Genomic DNA, 17,667 nt, shown 5'->3' on the forward strand with positions numbered 1-17,667 from the left:
GTATGTGCAAGTTGTACATCTCTATAATGCATTTCACAGTGATTAATATTATTCATCAATAGAAGTGTATGTCTTGCCTGTAAGAGGGATTTAACCTGCTGTTGAATAAAATTCAGGATTTTTGAAATCTTGCAAGAGAGAGGAATCTTTCCCTTTCAGATACTTTAAAAGATTATAGGACACTTTTGTATGTTCAGAGCTTGGGAGACACCCAATGAATTGGGATAAAAAAATGTGCTGCATATTTCAGGTGATACAGCTGTTCTAATTAACGTTATACATGCATTCAATTGTATAATAATATGATACACACAGTCATGTAATAGATACCCTGTTTGTTTGACAGTGTGTAAAGGCAAGGGCAACTTTAAATACTGATGACAGTGGTCTTTTGAATAGGGCAAAAGAGAAGGAAGATATTTGGCTAGAAATCTATCACCATTTTTAAAATCTGTACTGGCAAAGATGATTGTTGAAAAGGACAGAAAAAAAGAAATTTAATTCCACTACCTAAATATTGGCAACAAAAATAGGTTCTATGTATGTCATAATTCAAAATTAAGTTGTGCATACAGTATGGCATTCTTTGTCCCTTAATAACAGTACATTTTATACAATAATTACTGTTGCTGCTTTGGAAGAGTCTGATGGCAGTTCTAAAAGGGATTCAATGTTTCATTGATTCAGTTAAAATTATTCTCTAAACAATTCTTTGAGGATCATCTGTGCCCTTTTTTTCCTTTCCCTCCCTGGTTCTTGATTTCATTTCTGTTTGTTATCACTAGAATATGTCATGATGTCCCAAATGAACAGACCAGCCCAAATATGGAATAAGGATATGGAACTTATAAGGTGCATCATGTCCTTAATGCTTCTATCTGTGGTTTGGAAGATCATCTGAGTTGTGCTATAAATCACTAATTCAAAATAGCAACTTAAGTGCTTTATTTTCAATTCAGTAGTCTGTCTGGACTAAGCAAATCTTGTCTTCTGTTGACTGGATGTGAAGATGATCTGGGTGCGCCATCTGCCATCCCATTAATTGGTAGAGTTGATTTGGCTGATATGGCTGGCTAGATAGGGCCCCCTACCTCCCTCATTGCTCCTTGTGTGTCCTTCCTGAAGCTGTACGCTTGGTGGAAGAAAGAGGACGACCACTGAAGACAGAATTTTTATCTGGGATAAAAATAAAGCCCTTTATCCTTAGTGAATATTTTAAAGCAACAGCCCATGTAAACATTTTCCATCCAAACATTTGGGGTGCCTTGTTTTCCTGGAAGATAGTCATCCATTTCTTGAAATTGCCTGATTATCATACTTGTTTCAGACTGTAAGAACGTTCTCCTTGAAAGGAATGACCAGCAAGCTTTTTGGCCAGGAGACACCCGAACAAAGAGAAGCAAAGATAAAGGTTCTAGAAGAACAAATACATGATGGAGAAGAACAGCTTAAAGCAAAGAACTTAGAGAGCCGGTAACCATTGATTGTGCCAGGGTGTATGTACTGCAAGTGATCCCTTTACAGGTGTCCCTGTATATGTTCCAGGTGCTTATGAATGTACCATTATTAGTAAAAACCAGCACTGTACATCCTGTAATATGCAGGTTGAGGCTGTTGGAGGTTTTCCATAGTTAGCAAGTTTTCTACCTCGATTACAGTGCATATTTTTAGTTCTGTTTGACTTGAGGAGTGTCAAACAATAAGCCCCTGAAAACGTATTGCTCAGTTCTCTGAGATTATGACATTGCCAGTTAAATGCAAGATTTTGTTCTGTCCAATTTACCTTTCTTAACTGCCCTGTTCCCCCTTCCCACTTATATCATAATTACGATTAAATTTGAAGTTATATTAGTTCATTAATATGGTTGTATGTATTTATATGTTCCTTTTATTAGTTTAGTACAATATACAGTATATATATTTTTAAAAGTTTGTATGTATACATTCCAAGGCTTAGAAATATTAACCATTTCTTTGAGAGAGTAAGATTTCAAGCAACAACTTGCCAAGTATACTCCTATGCACTAATGCAGTGTTTCTCAGCCTTGGCAACTTAAAGATGTATGGACTTCAACTTCCAGAATTCCCCAGCCAGCTTGTATGATTTTTGTTTTTTGTTTTAAATGTATTAATATGGCTTCAAATGTTCAAGTCAATATGTTCTGTTGATTGCAAACATGAAATAAAACGGATGCCAGCTGAGCAAATGGAGTTCTTGAGTGGATGGTAATGTTGCATGAAATGGATAGATAAGAAATTGCAATTAATGAACAAAGAAGATAGCAAGCATTTGGGGGAGGAGGGGAATCACTCTTGTTTGAATGTATGAAAAATCTCATGTCATTGGCCCACTTACCTGGGGCTGGTTCTGTGGTAACGTGCGCCTTGTTTGCTATACTTCATTTCAGAGACTTCATGAAAAGTGCTTGGGCTGATATTGAACGCTTCAAAGAGCAAAAGAACCATGATTTAAAGGAGGCCCTGATCAGTTATGCTGTGATGCAGATCAGTATGTGCAAAAAGGTACGTCTTGACAGAAGTAATTTAAAAAGAACCAGAATATGAAATGTTAAAACATGAGGCTTCAGCCCAGACTAATGAAAGCCTCAGGATACACCTTTACTGTATTCTTCAGTAGGCTTCTGGCTCTGTGTATCGTTCTGAGGATGTAGAACATTCTTTCATGTTGTGTGCAAGAATGCTTCTATCATGACATAGAAAACTTAGCAACTTTAATAGAAATTAATATGTGGATATTGTCACCGGAAGTTGATCACTTGTCTGCTTGAATGCTTATTTCACATACAGACTTTTCTGTTTAATTTCAGGGAATTCAGGTTTGGACAAATGCAAAAGAATGTTTCAGCAAGATGTGATGTATGGAACTCTGTCCTTCTTGGCAAAATGCTGGAGAACAAAAGCACAAATGCATGAATATGGATGCTAAGTTGCTACATTTACTTTATCATGGAGTTGGTGTGTTTATGAAAATAGGGCACAAAGAATTGGTCTCTGTTTCCTGATGGCCACCTTGTGGCTTGTTTTGCATGCAGTAGCAAACTGAACTTTGTAATTCTGTTTTGAGATAAGGCTATAGGAAGGATCCAAGCTGGCTCCATTGATCACATAAATCAAACTATTCACTGTACCACGAATCTGTACACTTATGTAAATCATTTCCAAGTGCCCCTTCTTTATATGTTACAGTACTGTAAACACTGTAACCTACACTGTAAACATATGCTGATGAAGATTATTCTTTCTTTGTTTCTAAGTGTAGTGGTACAAAACTAAGTCCCCCCCACCCAAATATTGGTAACATCCCACAATACCACATGTTGCACATCTCAGATTGTACGCCACTCCCCCCAAACCCCTTAAACTTTGTAACACAGGTTTTGGATATTCATGTTATATAACAGGGATGCTTCTTAGCTCAGTATTTAAAACTAATAGGAATTCCTTATAAATGTTTTCTATTTGCCACCTCAAAACCTTATAGTTACTATTACTGATCTCAATAAACATGGTTAATATGAGTTTTACATTTATTCAGCATCCCTGAGCTTAAAGCATTTGATTCTTATTTGATTTTTTAATATAAAAATGTTCCCCTTTTGAATACTTGAGAATACCAATATTAAATCAAATAGGCTTTATTTGCAACATAAATATGAATTGCTTATACATGTCTTTGCCTTGATTTTGTATAACGTACTTTTGTCTAGGTTTCTTTGAAAAGAAGGTTTATAGAATGCATTGTTTGTCCTCTGTACAATGTGTTCAAAAAGCAGGATCTCTTTTGCTAGCTTTATATTAAATCTTAAAACTAAAGACACTCATTCCTGGCTGTCAGAAAGCTCTAATACTCCTTGGCTGCTTTTTCATACTGATATTTAAGAGAGAATATGGAATGAAGCGAGACGTAACTGTGAATCTTCTTTGAAAATCATGGTACTCACTTTGTCAAGCACTGTTTAATTAGGTTACATATACTAGAAGGAACTTAATCTGTTTATTTCCTCAAATCAGACCTCCTTTCCTAACACCATTATGAAATCAAGTTTGCAGGCAACTTTTTCAGCCTATCATGGAAGATTTTTTAAAAGATTAATGATTAATTGTAGTAATTACATCCTTATTTCAAGAGAAAATCTAGTATCTTAAGGTAAATCAGCCACATCGTTCCATTTTGGAGAAGTGTGGAATATAGCCCCCAAACTGATAAAACTTCTACATTCCAGAAACAATACGCAGCTACAAACTTAGACTTTTATAGTAGACTTATAGAGTAGTTGTGCCTTAATTTAATACCAGTAGGCACTTGGAGTCAATATTTTCCATGCACTTGATCTTCCTAGTGCCTTCCTTCTCTTACCCTTCTTTCATAAGCTGTATAAATTAAATGCATTAGTATGTCTTTTTCTTGCTAACTGTATTGAGTTTTGAGAAGGGATCAAAAGGTTTGTGCCAAATATGTTAAATAAAACTACCCTTTATTATGTTTTGTTTTTCATATCTATTTTGGATTCTCCTTAAATTTGACTTTATTGTTAGTATGCTTGAAAAAAAGAGGCATATTATTGATTTGCAATTGCCCATTTTCTGTGTTTTAAAAATCTAGTATTTTGTTTTAGGAAGATTTCCAGGCATTCATTTCTGTTCTGTGATTGTTCATGTTTCTACAGGTTTCAAGAAGAGGGTTCTGATTGACATTTACAGTGATTAAAAGATGTTTAAAAGCTCTGTTTAATGGAGCACACCAGAAAATTCTTGTAAGATTTTACCACAACCTGAGGTTTCTCTCCAGTTGATTTCTTCCAGTGCCCTATAAAGTCTGAGGATAAGATCATAGCAAATAGGCTTTCCAAACTGTCTTGCAAAACTAGGAGCATTTTATGAATTGAGTGATAACTGGGTGTGGTACTGTAGTATATTGTATGATTGACATTTGGTCCATTCAGTAGAAAACTTTATGCAAAGCTGGCTGAGGCTAGTTTATTTGGCAAGAGAAAGAATGCCTTCTTATCCATTCCTTCCTGGAAACCTTTTGGTAGGCAATGCAGTATCCACAGGATAGGAATAATGTGGTTGAAATGGTTCTCACCCACCCCTGTGCTAGTAGCTTCATCTTGCACCAGTTGCAGTTTCTCAGAATCTTCAAAGGTAACCCAAGGTAAAACACACTGCATTAGTCTATTCTGGTAGTGACAAGGACATGAGTTACTGTCACTAGGTCTTTTCGCTCCAGGTGGGGCTGCAACACGTACACCAGCCAAAGTAGGCCATGGCCTTCATTAAACAGTAGCTGTCAGTCCAGGAGGACATCCAAGTGGTAGACCTGTTCTTTTGGGGGACTGCCACCCCATGCAAAGTAATAACAGGAGCCAACAGAGAATCAGATGGTATTTGTACAAGCAGTAACACCATCTTGTTGTGGTTCTATCCAGCTTGTTTTGTCTCATCCAGGCCTCCACAGCCTCCAAGCACTGAGTCAAGACTTCCATGGTATCTCTGGCCCTCAGCAATGCACTATAGCTGAGTATTATTGCCTGCTCAGGAAGGAGCAGAACTGCTGGAGAATCATGCCTCTGTTAGCCAACCCTTGCATGTAACCCAAAAGGGCACCATAATCAATTATGAAATACCAATGAGAATCAGCTCAGAACATTCTCCTCATTCCAGGTTGCAACACAGTGGCCAAGGCAGTTTCAGTTCCATGCCCAGGCCTGAATTCTAACTGAAAGGAATCCAGGTGTAATCCATTTCCTTTAGGTAGCTGAAGCCACACCATCTTCTGAACATCCTTTCCTAAAAAGGGAAGGTTGGAAATAGGGAAAAATAGCTAGATCCCGGGAAAGCCTCTTCAAGAAGAAACATACCAGCACCTTCTTAAGGGCATCTGGCACTCCCCTATCAGAGACACTGACCACTTCCCAGACCTTCAGGCCGCCTGAAAGAGCCAGGAGGAGCATCCATCTCAACAACAGGTCAAAACGATCCTACTGAAAAGCACCCTGACCATCAGAGTCCACAAGCAGAAGTAAGTCCCAGGTAACAGTGCAAAATGTCAACTCAGTCTCCACTTCTGGACCCTGAAGATGCAAAGTCAAGATTATGGCAAATTTTGCTGATTTTGTCAGTAAAATGTGCAAAAACTTCACACCAGCCAGGTGGTAGCTATTCTTGCTGTGCCTTTCCAAAACAGTTCCATGTTCTTATGATGTCAAAAAGACAACCAAAAAGCCAATTCAGCATATTTCTGTCAGGCTTGCTCCATGCTCCAGAGTAGCATCTAGGTAAGTATTAGGACTAGGACATTTGTAAAATGAATAATGCATGCCTGTATCTGTTCTTTACAACGGAGCCCACAATGCCTTGATTATCAACTATACATTAATTTTTGCAAATGGAAACTCTAAGTAACCTACTTTTTACAACAACAACAACAACAACAACAACAAAAATAGAAGATTTTTAGGCTTGCAATAAACAGCATCCAGTCACTTGTAAAAAGACTAATCTCCTTTGTGTTCCCTAAATATCCTGCAAAAGACGGGGGGGGGGGGAAATTTTCAGGGCAGATTTGGGATATGCTGGGAGTTGGGCAAGCATATAAATTTAGTAAATACAGTAATTATTCAGTAGTTAAATCAATAATTAGTCTCTCAGATATTGAAAGATTAACATCTTGGATAAAAAAGCTCCTTGAATACCATAAAGAGGCATTTCATTAATGAAAGTTTAAAATACTTAATCTGCTGGATCATGCAAGTAATGATTCAGATTTACATAGTTATATATAAGGTGTGCAAACGTATCTTTGTTTTCCTTGGTTAACGATCGATCAATCAATCAATCTATCTTATCTTTGTTGGACAGATGGACAAGTCCAAATACTTGTTAGATGCAGCACAACTCTCTCTAATCCAGTACAATAGATAGAGTATGACTTGAAAAGATTATTCAACTGTGCTTAAATGTTAGAGAATGTAATTATAAATTCTTGAGTGAAATAAAGTTTGATTTGGCCAGTGTTAGGTTTATGAATGTACATTTCATAAACTAGGTTTTAGGTTTACAGAACAGTTTGTATAGTTGTTTGTGAATTGCTATACATCCTGAATACTATCGCTGTTTGCTCCTGGTGCATTTGCTTAGGCAAAAATGTTTATACAGCACCCTCTAGTGCATATACTGAATTTAACTATAAAGTAAAGGCTTTTTTTTTAATTTGAAACATTTGGATGTCATTTTTCAAAGAGATAAAGACACCATTAAAAAATAAGGGTCAGTGTGTAACAATAAGCAAAGCCAGCATTACCAGAACCAAGAAAATTTGGTTATGTCATAGACCAGAATTTATCCAGTATAGCTTTCTGTGATTGACTAGCCAGATAGGACTGTAACAACTATAACACTGTATCTCTTAACCTGAAATGAAGTAATAAGGAAATCAATTAGTATTCAATGCCCACTCTGTAGTCCATGGCCTAGTAAAGGCTGTTTCTATTTGAAAGAGCAAAGTCCTCAACGGGGAACATACAGTATGCAACCAGTACCTTCCCATGAGGAAAGTAGGCAGTAATGGCATAGCTAATTTGACTTTTATATAAATGCAGGAATCTACCCCAAATTCTGCCCAGAAGAGTTTTATCCACGTTTCACCAATGTTGTTTTCTTTTTTCAATTTCTACAAACATGGCTTTTCTCTTCCACTTTTGTCTTATCATGTTTTTTCCTGGTATAGGGATTTAGAATCTGGCTTGTTTTAGCAGCTAAGATCGGTTTTATCTCTGATGAAGCCAGCAACTGTTATGGCGTGCCATAGTTGCCAAGGAAAAAAGTTACTCTTAATATCAGGTGTGTTAACAGTTGTATCAGGAGGGATTCAAGGCTGAAAATTTCATATCTCTTTGGTATAAAGATCCATGAAATACAACGACAGTAGCTCCAAATGCCTAGGACTTTAGATTGGTGTTTTTCAGAATGGCTCCTTTCCTGCTTTTCCCATCCAGTAAAATACTTCGTGAAATTCAGGAAGTTTCAAATGCAGTTTTTGATTCAATTCAAAGCTTGACATCAGAAATATAGTGATGCAGAATCTTCTTATTCTTCTGCAAGCACTTGGGTAAAATACTGCTGTCTGGGTTTCTAGTATTACTGAGCTTGAGTAAGCGGCCACTTAGGGCTTTCAGCAAAGAACATGAAATAGTCTGAGGAGTGACACAGAAGCCACAAGAGCTATTTTCTGGTTCATGTTTTATGGAATTTGTACAATTGGAAAAGCAATATTTTTGATGTACAGTGTGGTCAATGCTTCTCACTTTTCAAAAAGGATTTGGGAATGTGAATATGTGTAAGGATTACAGCACTTTAGAAATAGATACAGTATAGATGCTGACACAAAAGAACAGATGGAATGGTGTTATTCCTGTTAAATCATGTTCCTGCTCTATTTATATATGCAGCTTGCCTCCGTAACGTCCGTGAAGAGCTCTTACACTCAGTGCTGCAGTAGCAGTTCAGTGTCAATGAAGGGTGATGAAACTGATACTGATTGAGGAATATATATACAAGAATTCCAAATCAAGTGAATACTATCAGCCTAGGAAATCTAGTTATTGACACCCTGAATAAGCTTTTGGTTGTCAGCACCCATTCAGAGTTCATTGCACAGAGAGGCCTTCTGTTTAGATATTGATAGGCAGGTCATGCTCCTTCTTTTCTTCATCTTTTTTTCCATTTTAAGCAGAGGATAAGTGAAAACCACTCTTTAAAGAGACTGTGGCTTTGCTGAATCAGGCAAATGCTCCATCTCTTGATGTGCCAGTTCTAACCTGTAAATCAGACATCATCTAATGGCTAAACCCAACTTCTTAATGACCCTTGGTGGAATGATAAGGGTCAATGTATTTCTCACTGACTGTGTCATTGATTAAACGGCATTCCACTGGGGAGGCTTTTGGGGGAAACAAAAGCTAAATGTAACTTATTTGGGCCTCCCAGCATGACAACCATTTTACAAGATGCCTTGTGGGAGGGGGGGACTGTTGTGCCAAACCAAAAGCTAGGGCTTTGAAACAAGGCAGTAGCATGCTACTCAAAAGCAAGAACAGTCCTTGGGGTGAGAGGTTGTGCACACTCCTTTAGAGTCTGCCCTTCAGAAGTAAGTCCCAATAAATGTAATGACTTTTCCTCTAGCTCACAGACATGTAAGTTTGGCATTTAACATGCAAATTCATGATGAGAGCATCTCCCCCCATACTCTGCGCCGACAATAGCAACAGTAGAAACTTTTATAACATAAATAGGCATGTAAGCCTATTGCAACTACAATAACAATAACAAAAGCCTCTAGTGGCATCTTAGAGGCTAACATTTGTTTTGGCATAAATTTCTGTGGAGTACAATTGCTTTCAGTATATATCCCATGCATTTACTGCTCCTTGAAGCATCTGATAAATTGATCTCATGCTGGGAGGCCAAAATATATTCATACAGCTTTTGTTTCCCATAGAAGCCTTTGCCATGTATTCCTTCCTCATGAGGGAATGTTTATGCATACTCACGGTGCTGCTGGGAATATAGGAAAAACAGCATGGTCAGAAGTGCAGATGCAGACAGTGATGATGAGAAATCTGTCATGTCAATTTTGTGGTAAATGCAGTGGGAAAAGTGAGAACCATAGTGCTCTGTGGCAGGTAAGTGTGAATAGTATTAGCTTCAACGATATCAGCTAGCTATTGCTGCTCATTAAACAAACCAACTTTATTGTGCAAAATCTTGGAGAGGATAGCAGCAGCAGTATGCTGCTGAAGACTGGGAGAGAAGGTGGTGGAAGAATCAGGACATAAAGATTGTGAGTCTGCTGACATTTGTGCCAGCGGTTTAACCATAATTTCTCTGCAATTTAACTAACTATAGGCTTCCAGACAAATTTGAGAAAAGGTTTGAGATGATGTAGGCTTGGAAAAAGGAGTGGTCTTCGTTAGGCCAGAGGCTAAACTAGACATGACAGTGATAATTCTATTCAGTTGTTTCCTGATCTGCTGCTATTCTATGTGAATTTCTGGTCTTAGCTTAAAAGCAAAGCAAGATGTGAGGCCACAACCACCTAACAATGGCTAACTCCCCATTCCCTGCTTAAATACGTTGAGGCAGACTGCTTTAAAAGGAAGTGGATATGGTGGGGGTGGGTGGGTTTCATGGCTAGTTTGGCTTTAAGGCATCTTTCTCATTAAAAGTATGTCACAAGGAAAAGGAACTAATAAACAACATGACTTATTAGAAAAGAGCAGTCTCCTACATTTCAGCAAACTTATTTGTATATTCTTCACTGTCTTCTTTGCTTCAATTATTTTCTCCTCTCAAGGAATATGAACCTTCTAAAAGGATGACAGTCTGCTGTTCAAGGACATAGGGGAAATGTACCTTATGAAATAACTATGCTTTGTTCACTTTTTGCAGTGGCATCATCTTTTTACATGGCATCATCACTGAAACTTTTTCTTGTTTTTTCCGCTTTATTCAGACTTAGGAGTAAAATAAAAGGATCTTTTGAGGGTACATGGGCACATCTGGAAAGCAATCCTTTATTATTATTGACCATATGTTTGTCTTTTTGCTTACATAAGCATTTTGAACAATGCCTGCTTTTGCAGAAAGCTGAACTGGTGGGGCTAAAGATGAAGCCCATTATTTTTAGAGAAAACCAGTCCCATTTTAGTAAACCATTTAAAACACATTCCTCCAATAGGATGATCATTTGAAATAATACAAAAAATAGCCACCCATGTACATTTATACATATTGGACTGCTCCTTGAAAAACCCACGCATACATACTCTTTCCATACAAGTCATCTCTAAACTCTCTCTTACACACCAATGATGTGTAAGAGACAAGAACATCATTTATGCATTATATAATCAAGGACATATTTTTCTCACCCCAGTGAAACTTCTCAGCTACCTCACTCCCAAGAACATTTGCTGGCTTCCTCCACCCTTTCAAAGAGCAAACAAACCCCCCCTGATCCACCAGATAACTCTGCTTTTCCTTTTCTGTGCTGAATAAGTGTTTATCCCCCTTTCTTTCCCAAGACTCTCTGGGTCTACACAAGGCCCAGGGATTCACATGTCATTAGAACCTAATGTGATTTATTTTGGTTTGTGTGCTGTGTGAGCCTAGCCATGCTTAGTGCGTTGTAAATGCTGGAGACCAGACCTTCATATGCAACAATTTCAATTGCCTAGATTTTTTTTCAAATAGCCTTTTTTAACTTGAGAGGTGACAAATACCTGGCAGGATCCAAGATCACATTGCTAATATCTGATGGATCATGGGAAAGTCAGGGGAGCTCCAAAAACGTATCTAAGATTGTACCAAGGCTTTTGATAATTCCAGTCACAACAACATGTGAATAGCTCTTTAAAAGCATGGGCGCACCAGGCTGCCTCAACAGCAAATTCTATTGAAGGATTTGTCCACTAACCAGGAGGCAATACCTGGAACAAAACCGCAGTCTGGGCGTGTTTCTTGAACTTCAGCTGTCTCTGAATTTACTATGGCTATGGTATTTTGGCAATGGGGCTAGCTGCAACCCTTCTCGAACCAGGTGGATCTGCTAATAGTCTCATCTATCTCTGTGTGTTCTGGTTAGGACAACCCTTGAAAAATATCCAGAAGTTGCGAATAGTGCAAAATGTATGTACTAAGCTTGCGCTGTGCATGATGCAAAGAAGAGATGGTGCCTGTACTGAAAGGCCTGCACTGGTTGCCAGCTGCTTACTGCTCGTAACATTCTTGGTGTTGAGAAAACCTTAAGATGCATTGCTTTTGTCAAGCTTTTAATTGTTAATCGACTTTTGTTGCTCTTCGCATTTGTGTTTTAAGCTGGGGATTTTGTTTTTGCAGTGGGGTTTCCCATCTTGAGTGCCTGCTTAAATGCAAAATTAATTAAATTAAATAAATAAGCTTCCAGGTTAGGGCAGGAAATCTTGCCTGGAATGGTGTTGCCAGCCAGCGTCATTAGGACTGGTCCAGATAGAGCAAAATTGTCTATTTGAGCTTTATCCTGGATTCTGGCTGAGATTCTAAGGAGAAGTGTATCGCTAGGCCCTGCATAAAGCTTTGGATTCTTTTACCTTGAGCACATGCAAATTAACCTACAGCCATTGTATCATGGTTTGCTCTCTCTCTCCTTGTGTCTCTCTCGTCTTAGGTCCTGGTTCTGGCCCACAACAACAGCCCTTCTCAACTTCCGAAGGCCAATGTTTTATTTGTTAGTTTGTTAGAGCAAAGAGTGGACAGGTTTGGTGCTTCTGAGATCTACTGGGAAGTTTAAAAAAAATCACCCACCCACTGAAGGCCATGGCGAGCCAATTCTGCATGGTTGCCATGAAAAGATATGGGTGAGTTCATGTAGCCACCAAATATCTGGCTTGACATAGGGGAGTCTTTTCTTTTTCATAAGAAGTAAGCTTCCAATCCGTTCCCACAAAGATCCACTCAGTTTACAACTCTTTGCCAAGTTTTACATTTCAGCATCAGAATCTAAAGGTGGAAGGAATCTCTCTGTTGATAATTCAGTACCAGAAAGATCTACTGAAAATTGACCAATGCTACTAGATCTGCATGTTTTTCCCGCAGTCCCCAGCACTGCTTCTTGGACTTTTTCATTCACCACATTTCCTAAGTGGTTTTGTGATGGTATTGTCAAGTTTGATCTTTCAGTTAGAAAGTGAGACTACTGACTTGTCTCAGGGGTTGCTCTGGATCATTTTCATAAAGTACTTTCTGGTGGCAGATACTCAACAGTTCTTAAAAGTATTTTAACTGCCTTGTTTATAGGAAGATATCCTACTGGGAGAGACAGTGCCCCGTGACTTTGGAGACATACTGCAGAACGAATAGGGCTTGTTTCTCCAATGCCTGTGCTACAGAGATATTTGCGCTACGGTAGCTTCTTCTTACCATTACTACATAAATACCCAGGGTGCACAGGAGAATTTTACATAATCCTGTTGCTTTCAGATACCAACCTTGCTACAACACACAACATTGCCAGGTTCTACGCAGCAGCACTCAAAATTCATTGGATGATGACCTGTGCTCAACTTTATAAACTAGACCTAACGGGCACCTAGTTTGCCATATTATAGTACTTTATAACTTGATACCCACATACTAACTTTTTATGCTCCCCTACACCCATCTAATGCTCCTGCAATTTCTTGCAGATTCTTTTTATACATTCTTTTAAAGTTTTTAACTTATATATCTTTTATACCTTCTAGCTTTTTATAATTCTTTTTAGATTTTCATTTTCACTCTTGGTACATAGTTTTGGATCCTTTATGTTTCTTTTTAATGAGTGTACCCCACTCCCATATGCTGGTCTATGATCATAATAAAAATTTGATTATACTTGTCACACAAATATATGGGGGGAGGGAAAATAAGGTGAGGTGATAAGGTACCCAAGAGGGAAGTGAGGCAGGAAAAGTGAGCAAACAATGAGAATTGTAATTGTTTCATGTACAAAGTTCAAGTCTGCCTGTTTTTCCAGTGATGATGGATGGTCATCATATGTTGTATTTGTTGTTATTGGGATTTTTTTGTACACTGCCCAGAATTACAATATTGGAGTTGGATGGCTGTATAAATGTCATTGATGAATAAATAAAATGAAGATAATTAGATATTGACATACATTAAAATATTTTTTTATTTTCAGAGTTGCACTGTCACTGAGGATTTCCACAATTTATAATGTCACCTAGTCATTGCTGTGATGATACATCATTAAATGCAGACAGGTTTGATGTTGCCACAGTGGCAATGTGAAGTGGCTGGGAAACACTGTCACTGGTATGGATATTTTTATTCAAACAGATAAAATTGCATCCATTTCTGGTCACTGCATTTTAGGAAGGATGTTGACAAGCATGTCCAGAGGAAAAGGATGAAGGGCCAGGAAGGAATAACTTATGAGAAATGGTTAGGGTGAGGGCAATCTGGCAGCTACATCCCCAGGGTTGACTTGTTTGGTGCAAGACTACATGCCTGTACTCCTGATTTTTGAAGACGTATTTTTAAAAATGATTTAGAAATTGCAAGTGGTTAAAAATATAGCCACCAAATGATCAATAAGAGCAAAGCAGTCCGCACATGCTACGCTGATTTCCAATTAATTGCCAGCAATTTAAAGTGCCAGTTTAAGCCTTTAATGGGAATGCTCACATCCCTAAGAACAAGACTGTTATTTGAGGCCTTGTTGTCTAGCCAGGACATCAATCAATCAATCAATCAATCAAATTGACAGTATTAAGAACAGAGCATTTTCAGAGAAAACTCTGCAGCTGTGGTGGATTTTTCCTGCCCCCCAAATCCCAGCCCCTTCTTAGTGCTTTCAAGTGATCTTCAACAATGTTTCCTTTCTGTAAAACATTTATATATATATGTCTTCTGCACCTCTGTACTTCAGGATACGAATTGGCCTTTTTTCCTATTTTATAAGCTGCTGTTAGAATTTTTTTATTTTTAGAGTTGGGACACAAATTACTAATGCATACTTTTCCTCTCCCATTCATAAATAGAGGGTGATTGTTCTCGTACATATCAAAATGTGAGAGTGCCCGCAGATAGGTGGATTCTAGTACTATCAAAAATATGTATTGTGGTTCACTCTGTTCCTCCTTAATGGATTGTGTGTGCAGGAGTATATGTGTGTCTACAAAAAAGATCGGTGAAGTTGTGGGAAAATACAAGAGGGTCACAAGTTGGGAGACTCCCTAAAATTCAGTAAGTAAGGAAAGTTGATTACACCATAAATGTTTTTCTGAATCAATCCTAGGTTGGAGTGCCTTCCACACACACACACACACATGCTGATCACAACCATGGTTTACACAACCCAATTTTTCTGTTTGCCCAGCATCCTAAATGCGGGTGCTGGGTTTGCTAACCTCAAGAACGAGACCGCTGGGAACACAACGCTCGTCTAACAGGCGCCGCGGATATTGCAGCGGTTCTCAAACGTTTTAGTCTCAGGACCCCTTCACATTCTTAAAAATGATGGAGGACCCCAAAGATCTTTGGTTTACGTGGGTGATATCCATCGATATTTACTGTAGTAGGAATTGAAACGGAGAGCTTTTAAAATGATTATTTATTGGACTTCGCAGACCCTCTGAAAGGGTCTCGGGGACTCCAAGGTGTGCCCAGACCCCACTTTGAGAACCGCTGCTCTGTGGGAATATCTAGGACGGCTTCCTTTCACCTACCCGGAAGGCATCCTTGAGGAACCCACCTGCTCTCTGCTGCTTTCATCTTCCTTCCAGATCGGGATTTTCAGTCCAGCCCCTGCGACCGAAGTCCCCGCTGGGGCCGGGGCCGAGAAGGGGAAAGCACGCGTGGCTGCGCACCAAGGTGCCCGCGCACGAACAGAGCTCCCCAAGATTACAGCGACGGCCCGCAGCAGGCTCCCCCTCGGGTTCTGGCTGCTGCTGCCCCCTCCGCCCCGCTCTTGCCTCTTGCGCTCCTTCCCTCCGGGGAGGGCGCGCGCCGGTCGAGCCTGGTGGCAGGTTCGGATGCTGCGGCTCTTTCCCAAGCTGCACTGCGGCGGCAGCGGCGGCGGCGGCGCTGCTCTCTGGCTCGGCCCGTCGCTGTCACCGCCAGGAGGAGGCTGCGGCGGCTGCGCTTTTCCGACCGGCCTGCTGCCCACCAGCCGCCGCCGCCGCCGCCGCTGCAGCTTGCAGGAAGAAGCCACCGCTTCTGCAGTCGCCGCCGCCGCCGCCATCATGGTGCCCGGGGCTGGAGCCCTGCTGGCGGCCTGGGGGCTCTGAGCCCCTCATCACCTCCTGTCCCCGGTCGTCTCGTCGCCGCCGCCGTCGTCACCCGCCGCCGCCCTTCTCTCGGTCGTTGTGGGCCTCCGGTAAGGACCCCAGGCGAGGGAGCCGGAACGCGAGGCGGGCCCCGCGGCTTCGGGCGGGTGCCCCTCTACCGCCGGTGGGGCCTCGGTGGCCCTAGGTGGCGGGGCGGGGGCATCCGCGTTGGGCCTGTGGGCGTGCGAGTGCGGGCAGCGGGTTCGCTGGGGATCCGGGGTCTCCCTGCGACGCACCCCGCTTGCCCTGGGCCTGCAGCTGCAAAAGGCAAAGTGTCTCCCGGCCGTGGGCAGCCCCAGCAGGCCTCGCCGGAGCTCTCCGCTTCTTCCTCCGAGCCGTCGTGGGTCGGGCAGGCAAAGGCGAGGAAAGATACACAAACAAAGGAAGGGGCTCCGGGGGTGGGCAGGCAGGTCTTCTCTGGCTGGGCTTCCCACCCCACTCTCTTCCCTCAGCCAAGGGGGCCTTCTTGGAAACCGGGTGGGGGAAGGACCCTGGCAGACAAAGGGACTTCTAGGGCCGGTCGACCCCTAGATAGGAAACATTACTGTCGCTTTGGCCCAAGATGATTGTTTCTCCTCATTCTCTGACTCCAGTTTTGAAAGTTAGGACTACAAAAAGGTGGGCAGGCTGCCCTTCGAATGGTTGACACTAGTACAGTCCTCCTATCAAGAATGACCCTGATCATAACCCCCTTGAATCCGGAGATTGACAACCTGGTCAGCCCCAACTCTAGCTGCTTCCTGTTTAGCAAAAGAGTTCCCTTGAATCTTGGATACAGGCTGCTCAACATCAGAGACAAAGGGATTGACAGATCTATGTATACATTAAAAAGAAAAAAGAAAGAAAGAAATTGCAACTTCCCTAACCGGAGGAATCCATTCTCGAATGGGTTTTGACTTATTCTGAATCTTTTATTTTGATAAAAGATCAATGAGCTCTCCTGAAGAAATCTTCCCTTTTTCAAAAAGCACTTTAGATTCAGAATACTTTGAAAATAGATAAATTCAGGAATAACAGTATCTGACTTCCTTTTGCTGTTTAACAAGGAATTCTAATCTCTTTGGAGACAGACTCTCAGAAACATAGATTAAGGCTGCATGCCTATGCACATGTGCATGGGAATCAAATCTATTTAATCTCAGTGGCAATTATTTTTGCATAAATGTTCAGTAGGATGCAAATAGAGTGATGGATCCAGAAATGTATTAGTTCCCATACTCACCAGGTTTTTGTCTTGTTTTCCTGTACTACTAATATAAGATAAATGACATTCTTTTTCAGTATTACATTATGAATGTAAGAAATACAGACAATAATTGAACCCATCTATTTGCCATCTTTGCTTTTTGGATTGCTATATACCCTGATTATAAGAGTACTGTAATTTACTTTTTAAGTTTATTTATAAATAAAAATGATAAAATGCTTGGGAGCTTACTTATGAGTAGAAATGCCCAGGATTGCCCTGTTTTAAAAACAGTTAGCTAAGATGTAATATCCTATGCATAATTGTTTGTATTTATCTATTTATATGTAGAATTGAAAATGACTACTTTCCACAAAGCAAACAAGCATTCACAGATCCCAGGCTATTCATTATTCAGCGAAAACTTTTCATGAGTAGGAAGACAGTAGGATGATCCTAGATTAAGGTACTGTGGTAGAAACACTTTCTCTGATAGAACCACTATATACCTGTTCATAAGCCATAAGAAGTACTGAACCAACTCTCATGCTTAAGATCACCTAAAATTTAGGGGCATTTCTAATAAGTGTT

At 40.2% G+C, this 17,667-nt stretch overlaps 2 protein-coding genes across 5 annotated transcripts in view; both read left to right on the forward strand.

The window, feature by feature from the left end:
* SNX4 (sorting nexin 4) overlaps window positions 1-4,516 on the forward strand; it is a 39,531-nt gene extending 35,015 nt beyond the window's left edge. For both annotated transcript variants that reach the window (XM_063288753.1, XM_063288754.1), the window contains exons 12-14: window positions 1,328-1,473; window positions 2,409-2,523; window positions 2,829-4,516. In XM_063288753.1, the coding sequence (XP_063144823.1) occupies window positions 1,328-1,473; window positions 2,409-2,523; window positions 2,829-2,876 (309 nt within the window). In that variant the 3' untranslated portion in view covers window positions 2,877-4,516. The remainder of the gene's footprint in view (window positions 1-1,327; window positions 1,474-2,408; window positions 2,524-2,828) is intronic.
* Window positions 4,517-15,627: 11,111 nt separating this feature from the next.
* Window positions 15,628-17,667, forward strand: part of ZNF148 (zinc finger protein 148) — a 58,547-nt gene continuing 56,507 nt past the window's right edge. For 2 of the 3 annotated variants that reach the window (XM_063288757.1, XM_063288756.1), the window contains exon 1: window positions 15,628-15,940. The gene's annotated coding sequence lies outside the window, so the exon portion shown is untranslated. The remainder of the gene's footprint in view (window positions 15,941-17,667) is intronic. The other variant, XM_063288755.1, reaches the window with a different exon arrangement.

This window comes from Candoia aspera, chromosome 1, assembly GCF_035149785.1.
Source record: "Candoia aspera isolate rCanAsp1 chromosome 1, rCanAsp1.hap2, whole genome shotgun sequence".
Taxonomy (NCBI): Eukaryota; Metazoa; Chordata; class Lepidosauria; order Squamata; family Boidae; genus Candoia; species Candoia aspera.